The 13,552-nt window shown below is 36.8% G+C and overlaps 1 protein-coding gene across 1 annotated transcript in view; it reads left to right on the forward strand.

The window, feature by feature from the left end:
- LOC121378375 (piwi-like protein 1) overlaps positions 1-13,552 on the forward strand; it is a 197,766-nt gene that overhangs the window by 113,003 nt on the left and 71,211 nt on the right. The window contains exons 11-13 of the mRNA XM_041506516.1: positions 9,677-9,755; positions 11,286-11,387; positions 12,745-12,885. Coding sequence (XP_041362450.1) covers positions 9,677-9,755; positions 11,286-11,387; positions 12,745-12,885 — 322 coding nt within the window. The remainder of the gene's footprint in view (positions 1-9,676; positions 9,756-11,285; positions 11,388-12,744; positions 12,886-13,552) is intronic.

Below are 13,552 nucleotides of genomic sequence, written 5' to 3' on the forward strand. Positions count from 1 at the left end.
TGCTGGCTGAACTTGGGGCTGGTTTATACTGCTTAGTCTGTTGCGCCTGCGCAGATGGGACAGGTTTTTTCCAGGAGTAAGTTTAGCCAGTGGTTTGTTGCTAACGCTTGTCTGGGAAGACAGATTTTTACGCTACATTTTAAATCGAATGACCATTTCGGGAACCAGTCAAAATATGTTTGCAAACATTTAGCAAAAAACGACTGGCTGAACATTGCAATGTTACTTTATTTCCGCTGTGTCATGCACATACTTCAATTTGCAGAAGATGTTAGACTGTCAAAGAGATGTTAAAATAAATGTTTACGTTTTGTGAACCCTAAGCCCCGTTGAATAAAGCAGTGCACTTAATTGTTGGACAATCATGCTTTATGTAGTTATTATAATTGTAGCCTTTGCTCCTTCTCATTTGATGATTCAGATTCTAACTGGGATGATTACTTTAAGTAAAAAGTAAGATGAGACAACTTGTAGACTTAGTCACCCAGTCAGTGTTTCTGCCAGAAAGAAATTTGTGGGTATGGCGCTATAGATTTGAATGCAACCACAGTCAACAGAAGGTATAGGGGGCCTCCCCTAGAAAGAAACTGGGTTAAGTTTAGGGTTAGGGTTTAGAAAATCATACAGTAATGATAAGAGTAATTAATTTTATCAAAATGTTAACTTAAAAAATAAAATCTGCCAAAATATTTGGGTATGGCTCCATACCCGTTTTACCCTCTGGCAGAAACCCTGCCAGTCAGATTTCTTGGTTTTTCAAATTGTCTGAACCTGAAGCAGCTAGAGTGGCTAGTGAGACTTTCTTTCTGACACAACTTGCCACTGTTTTTTCTAGAAACAGAGAAATAGAATACATCATGTTATGTAACATAGTTAGAACCAACAGCTTTTGCAAGACATGTGCATTAAAGATCTGAAATGTTTTCTTAACCCGTGAGTCATACTTGTTCTATTCTTGGGCCAACAACTTCACCAACTATATGCATTACAAGTGGACTACATTGCACACTTCTGTTGTAACAGACTCTGGCCCATATAGAGCCCTCCCACGTGCACCCATTACTCAGTGTATGTAGCTCTCAATAAACCCCCAACTCCTACTCTGTCAGTTCCAACGCCTACTAGTACTTCGTTTTGCAACCACTGATGGGGGGGGGGGGGGGGGGGGGGTGCCCCCAATATAAAATATTGTGATACTACTGTGGTGATATACCTGGTGTTGTGTGATTTGTGTCGAGCAGTGGCCACTGTAACTTATAAACTCTTCCCCAATATTTGTACTCTCTTTATTCTGTATTATATTTCCTGTACTATATATCTTTAATCTGTATCTCTTTCCTGTACATTATTTCTCTAATCTGTATTCTGTATCTCTTTCTTGCACATTACCTCTCTACACTAATCTATATTTCTTTAATGTACTATATCTCTTTAATCTGTTCTATGTATTTCTTTCCTGTACATTACCTCTCTACTCTAATATCTATATTTCTTTCATGTACTGTATCTCTTTAATCTGTTTACTTACAGTGGCCTTAATTCACAACACAGGTTGTCAACAGAAAATAATTTAATCAATTTGAGAAATGTATTCTCAAATTGGTAGATGGGAGGCACACAAAGTGCAAGATAAATAAAGAGTAATTATTACAGTAACTGTCCTGTAATATGTAGAAATTAAATGAAAGAAGAACAAAGTCAGGTAGAGTTAAACTCAAGAAATGTGTTCTTGTAAATGATTAAGAATATTAACAACAGCAGTATAATAGTCTCAATATATTAACTACACAAAATACATCAATTTAGTATTTAGAATTAAATTATGATTTCATTAATAAACTTTCTAGTACCTTATATAGTTAATTTATTTATACTTATTTACACAATTCTAAGTTTTATCCTACCCCGTCAGTCAGTTCGTCAACCGTCACTACGGCAAGGAGAGGCACGTAACTTTAACGTGAACCTAACACTGTGATAATCTGTAATCTATGTCTTTAAATACTTTTTCTTTATCTGTTCTATGTGTATGTGCTGTATCTGTGTGATAATGTTTCTGTGTTTCTTTATTTGCTGTTACCTTTGGAGCTCTAATTTTTATTTCTTTACAATCTGTAATGTCCGAGAAACTGAATGCCAACTATCATGACGTCGCACTTTTTATACCCTGTATCAACCCTTTATTTAGGCAAAAAGGTCGGATAAAAATAGGAATATTCCATATAAGGTAAAGAAGGTCACGTTATAAATAGTGCATACTATATAACATAAATAATGTCAAGTTAAAAATAGCACTAAGTCGTAAATGCCGGAAATTATTAATTAATAAATACAATAAACTAATATTTAAGGAAACCACTATTTTTCTAATAACTACTATACACTAGCATATTTAAATAATATCTTAAATTATCTAAACAATAGTCCGTTTACAACCTAATTAATATAGCAACAGGCTGAAAATCGTTTCATATTTAAAGTTCAAACATGGCGGCTTCCATGTAAATAAAATTGTGCTATTTTCACAGCTTGAACTAGCTAGAAATGGTAAACACGGTAACGACAGATGGTGACTGATACATCATTCGATTACATAAAAATTCTAGACTATTTCAATATTTTCTTTGAAAACGATCTCTGAGCCACTAGTCTGCATCCATCAAATAACCGTGAAGGCCCGTAATGGAAACTGTCATCAAACAACAACATTAGTAACTACTAAACATCCACATTTTGTTACAATATGTTGATGTTTACTGCGAAAACAATCGAATGCAAAATATTTTACATTTAATTTCTACAGTATATAATATACACAATAGACTACTTAACGATTTATTAATGTTCTTTCTAAGTATAGCTTAACCCAACCACACACAGTTTAGAAATCCTGACCTATCCTTGAGGTATATCACTATTCTTAACCTTTTTGTGTCTGTTCTCGAATGATGTCGTGGACTGAGCCTTATGACATCATGAAGCAGGGTTACTTTATTTACGTTGTTTTATGCCACACTATTATCATCTAATTTCTTTACATGTAGCTCATAAAGAGCGTGAAATTATGTATCTAAAGTTTTTTTAGTTTTTTTTATACTACTGCATGTAAAGCAAAGAAATTAAGACTTCATAAGTAATTTATAATTTCATTGGATATATTTGATTGTGGGGATGATTTCTAGGTCTGACCTGTTTTATGTTGAAATTGTCAATTTTGCCGACCAAAGGCTTGGTAAGTAGGTCAAATATATCTAAAATACACAGCTTCCTATATCTGATGCCATAGATTGTTAGTTGGATCATGTTTTAGTTCACTTATGGTATAAAATGTATATGATGTTGCTACAGGAAGAAACATGATGTGCCTATCTGAAAAACTGACCTGCTTTCGAATAGCGATATCGGGTTTCTTCTTGTAGTGCTTGTACTAATCATTGGCATGTAAGTTTAATCTCATAAATGCACTAAAAAGTGATTCAACTAAATGTATATGGCATCAGTGTATTTTAGACAAGTACTTACCAACACCTTGGTCAGTGTACTTGTCAAAATGGAAAAGACCCCCAATGCTATGGTTTGTGGTAAATTCGTCACTTATAACAGGAGTACATCTATAAATATGTCATACATAAACTGATTATGTCATGGGGTATGTACATTATACTATTGGGGTTGTTTACGCAACAGACAGGGGCAGGTACAGTAGGCATAGTAATAGCGGCGCGCAGCACGCTGTCATGTCCATGACATTATTCAATTAGCTGCGCTCTGCACGACGTCATACATAAACTGATTACGTCATGGGGTATGTACATTATACTATTGGGGTTGTTTACGCAACAGACAGGGGCAGGTACAGTAGGCATAGTAATAGCGGCGCGCAGCACGCTGTCATGTCCATGACATTATTTAATTAGCTGCGCTCTGCACGACGTCATACATAAACTGATTACATCGTGGGGTATGTACATCGTGGGGTATGTACATTATACTATTGGGGTTGTTTACGCAACAGACGGGCAGGTACAGTAGGCATAGTAATAGCGGCGCGCAGCACGCTGTCATGTCCATGACATTATTTAATTAGCTGGGCTCTGCACGACGTCATACATAAACTGATTACATCGTGGGGTATGTACATCGTGGGGTATGTACATTATACTATTGGGGTTGTTTACGCAACAGACAGGGGCAGGTACAGTAGGCATAGTAATAGCGGCACGCTGTCATGTCCATGACATTATTTAATTAGCTGGGCACTGCACGACGTCATACATAAACTGATTACATCGTGGGGTATGTACATCGTGGGGTATGTACATTATACTATTGGGGTTGTTTACGCAACAGACAGGCAGGTACAGTAGGCATAGTAATAGCGGCGCGCAGCACGCTGTCATGTCCATGACATTATTTAATTAGCTGCGCTCTGCACGACGTCATATTACAAAAGGGTTAACATGATGTTTAGTGTGTGCATCATGCATCACATATAATTATTTAAAAAAAACTTGAATCACCAAATGCAGTTTACTTATACATGTGTATTTAGTTTTTAAAATGTGCAAGAAGGCAACTGCTCAACTGCAAAATATATAACTCCAGGTGTTTACTTTATAATCTAAACCAATTTTCAATTTTACATACCAAATTATTTATTTTATAAAATAAAACATGTTTTAATGCACTGGCGAGATTGGTCTGGTGAGATACAAGTTTGTTTTGGTTTAATGTGAGAGCACTAGAGCACATTGATTAATTAATCATCAGCTATTGGATGTCAAACGTGGTAATTCTGACACGTAGTCATCAGAGGAAACCCGCTACATTTTTGTTCTAATGCAGCAAGGAATCTTTTATATATATGCACATACAAGAAAACACATACCATGGCCTTTAACCAGTTGTGGGGCACTGGTTAGGTGAGATACAAAGCTACTGCACATATATATATTTGAGTTAAGAAGTTGAGAGCTTGAGATAATCAGTAATGCACTCCAGATAATAAGTCAAGCACTCTTGATATAATAAGTCAAGTCTGCATTCAGCATGTACAGAAAAAACTAAGTTTACTTGTGGCTTAAAAGTACTTTGATGACGTCAAATTATGAAAATGTACGTTTAAGTGCGCAGATAATGTTCATGGAAAATGGACCTTATATTGAGATCTTGACTTATTATATTGCCATTGAGGGCTGAACTTATTATCTTGAGCTCTCAAATTACTTATTTCTTGTCAATGCGTACATACCTTCAGTGGCATATAATCATGATAAAAAGCTGAGAGTTTGACATTATAAGTCGAAATCTTGTGATAATGCCTACATTTCAAGATAATAAGTTAAGCACTTGACAAAACAAGTCCAGATTTTGAGATATAAGTTGAAGTTCAATATCTTTAAAAGTAAAAAAAAAAAAATGTGTGTGTCCTTAATACATGTATACATGTACTACCATATTATTTATTTTATGGGTGGTTGTTTTAGATTGTATGAGAAAAAGGTTTGAGGCCTTAGTACATTTTAAATTACTGGTGTTTAACATAATGATAATTATTTTAACACTGTATGTTGGAACGTTGATTCATTTCTATGGCAACGGGATTAAATCGTAACCATTTTGCATTGAGGTTATTTACGCAGTCCTCTGCTGTTACTGCCGTGGTTCATATAGCCAAACTTCAATTCAATTAGATTGCCGCTCAAGCAATAGGCGAACCTGTTGGCCTATTTCAGATTAAAGAACGAGGGGAAAAGTGTAGTAATAAACTCTGGATTTTGTACCTGAATAAATAGATTTTATGGCTATACTATCATTGTTGTTTTTTTGTCTTGAAACGAAAGTTCAACATTAAAATTTTATATTAATATTAGTTTCCGGCATACTTCGTAATTCACCCAAATCATTTTGTATACCCTCGACATAATTCCGAATGGCATGATTCTGCAAGTAAGTTTTTGATTGGTCAAATCAGGGCACAATATTTCACGGGACCGCTGTTCTGTTTGTGTGTTGGTTACGCAAAATTAAGTTTATGCAAACTGCAAATTGGTTACGTGAGGACCTAGTAACGTTCATAAATTAAAACTTGCAAACTTCACAGGAAGTTTATTCACACAGACATACTACTAGTATTGGCCTCAGATTACAGTTATCTTCCCATTTGGTTATCCAAAATCCGGAAATTTGTCCGTGCAAGTAGTCTGCTGTTTGACTGATTATTTCATGGCGGACAGCAATGAAGTGTCAACTATTTGACTGAAGTGACGGGAGAGCATATAGTTTGTAAACATGTGTAACTTGTTGACATTGAAGACTTGTTTGTGGTAATTCCAGCCCATGCAAAAGTAGTGCTTTTTGTGTAACATGGGTGTACTCCGGCCAGGTTTAGAGGGTGTGTTTGTTTAAACCAATATGCTGGGAGAAAGAGCTGGACAACAGGGGTTGTCCTTTTCAGGGTATTTGTCCCCCAGGCAGGCAAAGGTACCTACAAAAATCCACAAGCCTGCTGATATTAATAAAAATGTTACAGCCACTAAGGCTATATATACTACTCAAAAGAATTTAAGGGTCAGACGATATTTTCGACATTATTTTCTGAATGTCAATTATATTAGCTAGACCATAATGTCACGCATGGTATTGTTCCATTTTGACGAAAGTGGGTCTAAGCAACCCATAAATGAATTAAAATCCACTGTCATTGACACTGTCGACTAGTTCTAATGGCGAAAACATGCTTACATTTGCACGTGTATTAGGGCGAAAGCAAAAGGTCTGCTAAGTGCCCATAACTTGCTTTTTCACAAAGCGCTTCATTTGCACGCTTTGCACGTGTATTCCATGTTCCCAATGCTGAATTTCCGTATAATTGGAGCTTGCGTTCGTGTACGGTGCACACTCCAAATTCGACAATGGTACGACTTCAACTGACTATCGAAGATCGAGGACGGGCTATTGCTTGGCTTCAGGATGGCAATACGCAAAGAAATGTTGCTCTGAGACTTGGTGTCAGTCAGAGTGTCATTGGCCGACTGTGGCAACGGTACCAAGCAACGAATTCTGTTCGAAATCGTCCACGTCCGGGAAGACCCCGAAGCACTACAAATAGAGAGGACCGCTACATCACCAATATGGCTCTACGTCAACGCACAACCACTGCACGCCGATTACGTGACAATCTGCGGTTTGCGACTGGAACTCGAGTGTCTGATCAAACCATACGCAATCGTCTGAGAGCCAATAATCTACGCTGCCATCGCCAGGCTGTTCGACCACCACTCCTACCACGTCACAGAACGGCCAGACGTCACTGGTGCACGCTTCATCTGCGGTGGCAACGTGTTCAGTGGGGTCGAGTGATGTTCACTGATGAGTCCAGGTTTAGTCTCCAGTTCAACGACGGTCGGGTTCGTGTCTACAGACGTCCTGGGGAGCGCTTCGCTGACGTTAATGTTAGACAACGTCACCGGTTCGGTGGTGGCAGCGTCATGGTGTGGGGCGGCATCTCTATCCACCACGGGACCCCCCTCTGTGTGGTGGATGGCGATCTGAATGGAATCCGCTATCTGAATGAGATTATCCGGCCGTTGGTTCGCCCAGGCCTTCAGCAGATTGGCGGCGGGGCAGTTCTGCAGGATGACAATGCCAGACCCCACCGCGCCAGGGTGGTAACAGACTTTCTCAGACAACAAGGTATCGCCAGGATGGATTGGCCAGCATATTCGCCTGACTTGGCCCCAATAGAGCACGCCTGGGACGAATTAGGCAGGAGAGTTCGGGATAACCATGCCCCTCCGGCCAACCTTCATGATCTGGGTCAACTTCTTATGGCAGAGTGGCAGGCCATTCCCCAAGAGTTCTTCAGACGTCTGATCAACAGCATGAGGCAACGATGTGTCGAGTGTATTCGCGCCAGGGGTGGATTCACACACTATTAAACGAATGTTCTAATGTGTAAAATCCATGTTTGACAACCTTCAACTTTGACAGCATGTCATGTGACTTTCTTGTATACAGTGATGTTTATTTGTGGTTTTTGGTAAATATGGAACAATAAATAATTTTTTTGGTGTAGTTTACATCATCAATCTAATACACTCTGAAACTTATTTGGTTATAAATTTTTGACCCTTAAATTCTTTTGAGTAGTATAGAAACGTATAGCGAACTTAATTGTGGTCTGTGGCCTGATATTCCGACAAATGTTTTAGGCTGAATTTTAGATACTTGATGTGCAGCAAAACGTTATATTGCAGCAGTTGTAACTTGCGACCAGTCTAAACTAAATGTTCAGTATAATTTTACATAAATTGAAAACAGTTTTAACGTACAGTAATCCAAAAGTGTCACAAAAATTGAAAAATACTAACATCACATAATGAGCTTTAAAAAACCAAACATTTGGAACGTCACTGTAGTATAGAAGTACCATTGATAAAATGAAAGTATCGTAACTCCCGCAAAACGAAAAAAAAGGAATCCCTCCAAATGATTGTCAGATTATGATTTCAAAGGCCCATTATGCACAGTACGCATGTGTGAAATGCAAAAAAAATATCCGGGAATAGGTTGAGGCTGTCTGTAATTGTTCTATAAAATATCCTTTTAATATTGACTCGAAATTTTTTTTAAAAAATGCCTCAGAAAAGGCTCAGATTCTACAGGCTTCCTGGATGCCTCCTGAATCCCCCCGTTTGGGCACGTAAAAATCACGTGAACCGACTTCTGTTTCCCTCAGATTTCGAAATATTGTCCCCTGGAAAGGTCAACTGGACATGCTGTTACTAGTACAGGTAATAGTAATTAACCAGTGGAGCTAATTTTAATTAGATTGATGCAGAGAACTGATGAAGGGGGCTATATAAAAAGATTGTCTACATGTATGTTGTCCATTCCCACATGTTCAAATGTCATACTTTGTTACTGTTTATGGTTCACAATATTTTTTTTAACTTTCTGTCATGTTTGAAGCAACAAATTATTGTATGTTCCTTTTAATGATGAGTGACGATTTACACTGGCAGTCCGCAAGGCTCAATGGGTAGGTGTAAACCACTTGCACCGACCAGTGATCCATAACTGGTTCAACAAAGGCCATGGTTTGTGCTATCCTGCCTGTGGGAAGTGCAAATAAAAGATCCCTTGCTGCTAATCGGAAAGAGTAGCCCATGTAGTGGTGACAGCGAGTTTCCTCTCAAAATCTGTGTGGTCCTTAACCATATGTAGGCCATATAACCGTAAATAAAATGTGTTGAGTGCGTCGTTAAATAAAACATTTCTTTCTTTCTTTGTCAGCAACCCCACTTTATCGGAAGAGTCACCCCAACTCATTTTGGTCAGCAGGTCTCGGTGATCTAGAAAAAAATTGAAACTTAATTCCTAGAATATGTCACAAATCCTTTCTAATTTTGTATCTACTACTGGGACAATATATTACCAGTTATTGATAATGAAATGGCTAAATATTTTTTAAAATCTGAAATTGTCCAAGGATGACACAATGTCATTCTTCAGATCTATGAAGTATAATCAGCAAAAAAAACCAAACCCTTAATACCTAAACTTGAGTTTAGTGGTTCACTGCCAAACTATCACATGAATTTAGTTGCAGAAAATCGGATGTAGTTTTATGTTAAAGATTCTTTATGTATTAGTGACACTGGTCTTCTTATAGGAAAAGTTACAACATAACTGTACGGGACAAGGATCAACCCCTCCTGTTTCACAAACCCAAGAGAAAAGGACTTCCTGGAGTATGTGTCTTTAACTTTTTTAAAATCTTCTAGCCCACTACTGCATGATTATTTTATTTTATTTAGCTGATCATTGTTTCTAATTGTTCAAATGTTTAAGCTTTAGACTACTGGATTAATTTTGGGCAAAAACCACGTTGAGTGGGTACAAGTTTATAATTTTTAATTGCATATATTCACTTAAATGTTTTATAAATACATAAAATAACATTCATATTTGAATCGGTAAGTATTATTTTCGTGGGTTTTTTAAATTTTAATGATAGTTTAGATCAGTTGATGTTGATTAAAATCGCCAAAAAAACGAAAAAGTTGTGTTTACTTACGGACATTGACTGGCGTCGTGGTTAAGCCATTGGTCTACAGGCTGGTAGATACTGGTTTCGGATTCCAGTTGAGGCATGGGATTTTTAATCCAGATACCGACTCCAAACCCTGAGTGAGTGCTCCGCAAGGCTCAATGGGTAGGTGTAAACCACTTGCACCGACCAGTGATCCATAACTGGTTCAACAAAGGCCATGGTTTGTGCTATCCTGCCTATGGGAAGGGCAAATAAAAGATCCCTTGCTGCCTGTTGTTAAAGAGTAGCCTATGTGGTGACAGCAGGTTTCTCTAAAAAAAACTCAGAATGACCATATGTTTGACGTCCAATTGCCGATGATAAGATAAAAAATCAATGTGCTCTAGTGGAGTTGTTAAATAAAGCAAACTTTACTTTACTTTTATGGACATTTGTGGCCAGCTGTCCAGTATTTATGTCTGTTATTCCCAATAACAATGGTTTTCTAACCAGAATTTGAAAAAAAGAAAGAACTACGATTCATATACCAATATTCGGTGATTTTTGTTGGTAAAACGATCAAATTTATTATCAAATTAGCTCTCACAATCAGCTATCGATCCCTGAAACAGGCTGCGGCATGCCGCAATTGTTGTCAAGTGAAAATACTTGCAAAAAATCTAAATTCCAAGATATAATCCATTGAAAAAACAAAATCTAAAGACAGGAAGCTGACTTGTCTTCCATTTCCTGTTACTAAATCGCTTCTGGTAAGTGTTGTGTGCAAAACAGTGGGAAATATGAATTGGGGAATGCACTGTATACAGTGTACATTATGTCAACTAGCGTGATGTCGAGCAAGATATTTTGCCTGCAGTAGTCAGAAGGTTAAGCACATCGACTGTATAATGTAGTTATTATTAATAACAGCATGTGAGAAATCAATTGACATGTGATAGTATACAGCACAGATATGAATAGTATGTTAAACCTTTCATTATTGCTGTGTCTTAACACAAACAATTTGAGGTTTTTAAAACAATTCGACCAACAACAATGTATTTGTGAAGAACACTGCCTAAAGAGTCTCTCTTAGGGTCTCGAAACTGCAATATTCAAGGATATGTTACTCTAATTATTTGGCTTTCTTTATTGTTCTTACATGACCGTTGACAAATAGGACTTAATAACTGTAATACACTTTGCGTCTGAATATCTATAAAGATCTGTATGTCACTTGTGTTTTCAGGATAAAGAATCTCGTGAAGCGGAATACATCTGTCTTGTTCCCGAGCTATGCTTCATGACAGGATTGTCTGATGACATGAGGTCCGACTTCCGGCTCATGAAGGTATTAGTTAGTCAGTTAAGGAGGATTCTTCACAAGTTTGGGGGGAACTAAGTTTGCAAGAGTTTTTTTTAGATCATTTGGACCCCCTGAACAAAATGAACTGAGGTGACAGACCCAAATATGGGGGGGGGGGAGGGGGGTGCAACAGCACCTATTTTCACCACCATTGTTGCCATATTATATTCTAATAATTTAAAATTTTGAAAGTAATTTTTCTACAAATATTTAAAAGTCAGTTGAAGAGAATCATGTTTAGATAGTTAACTTTGCTGTTCAGTCTGGGTTTTTTTGGCATGGTTTGGTTTTTAGTCCCACACCGGTCCAACCGGAGGGGACTATAGGTTTCATCTCCATCCTTTTGGCTAGCTATCTGTTTGTTTGTCCGACATATAGTTTTCCAATTTTTTTTTTTTCATGATGGCTCAAGCTACTGAGCTTAACTTTTGTATAACTTTGTCAAGTACTGTTACAGATCAAGTTTGACATTCATGAAGATTTATTCATTTTTGCCAGAGTTATGGCCCTTTGGAGATAAGAAAAATTGTTTGGCCTTGTAGGGGACATGTATTACTTAGCAGTACTCTCAGAATGCTTGTTTACCCATCTCAGTATTGATGTATTTAATATAGTCCCCTACCTTCAACCAGATGAGACCATAGGTTTCATCTGCATTCTTCTGTCTGTCCGTCTGTCTGTCCATCTGTCCTACTTATAGTTTTCCAGAAGTTTTTTCACAATGCCTTGAAATATTGAACTTTAATTTTGTGTATACAAATGTAGCTTTATCATATACTATTACAGATCAAGTTTGACTTTCATGACAATTTTTTCCATTTTTGACAGTTATGGCCCTTGAACATAGGAGATATGGAAATTTGTTTTCTGGACCTTTTTTCTCAGTGCCTCAAGATATTGAGTTGAAATTTTGTGTACACAGCTTTATTACAGATCACATTTAACTTTCAGGACAGTTTACCCATATTTGACAGAGTTATGGCCCTTGAACTTAGGAGATTAAAAAACTAATTCTGAACTTTATTTTGTAGTGCCTCAAGATATTGAGCTGGAATGTTTTGTATAGCTGTATCATTTTTTATTTTATTTTTGTATACAGTTATAGCCCTTGAATTGGGAAGATATGAAAGTTTGTTTTCTGGACTTTCTTTCTCAGTGCTTTAGCAGTACTCTCTGAATGCTTGTTTTACTTGTTATTAATTTTTAAATATTAAGAAAATAAATAATTATGATTAAGAATTGTGGGTGTTGAGTTATAACAAACATTTTTTATTTGTTTGTTTTTTTCACAGATAAGACAAACATTTAACTATTGATTTTTTTCCTTCTTCATTCTTTTCAGGACATTGCTACACATACCAGAGTCACACCTATGCAGAGAAAACTGGCGATGCAGAAATTTGTTAATTCTGTGAATTCCAATGAGCAAGCATACCAACAGTTGGCTGATTGGGGCTTGGAATTGGACAACAACACAATCCCAGTAAATCTATATTAAATTTTTCTATAATCTTACCTCCAAATAATTGTTTGTGTTTTCAAAAATGGAACTTGAAAAATGAAATTTGTGCTACTACAAACATTAGGACAAGAAACAAACTGAATATGCAGACGAAAATGTAATTAATATGTAATTTTAGTTGTGAAAAGGGTTATTAGTCCGAAACATATTACAAAGTTGGGACAGTCTATTTAGCCTTCCGACTACTGGATTAATTTTGGACACAAACCATGTTGAGTGCATACATGTTTATAACATTTACTCAATTGCTTGCATAATTTCACTTAATTTTTTTTATAAATGCATAAAATAATGTTCATATGTGAAAAGGTAATGACTATTATGGATTTTTCTCATTTTTATATTTTAGATCAGTTAATCAGTTTTAAAATATGCAAGAAATTTATAAAGTTACACACAATTGGGATTAGCTTTCTGGTATTTACAGTCATTATTTCCAATCACTATTTATTTTATTGAATTTGTCCATGGGCCAATACACTTGTCTGTATCATTTTGAGGGACAAAGACTCACTATATTGTTTTTGAAAGAACATTGCCGTGGGCACATTTTTCAGTATGATGGAGATTCCCAAGTGGTAGCTTTATACTTCTTAGTCTTATTCAACTTACCGTACTAGCACAACAA

Source organism: Gigantopelta aegis, chromosome 8 (assembly GCF_016097555.1).
Source record: "Gigantopelta aegis isolate Gae_Host chromosome 8, Gae_host_genome, whole genome shotgun sequence".
Lineage (NCBI taxonomy): Eukaryota > Metazoa > Mollusca > Gastropoda > Neomphalida > Peltospiridae > Gigantopelta > Gigantopelta aegis.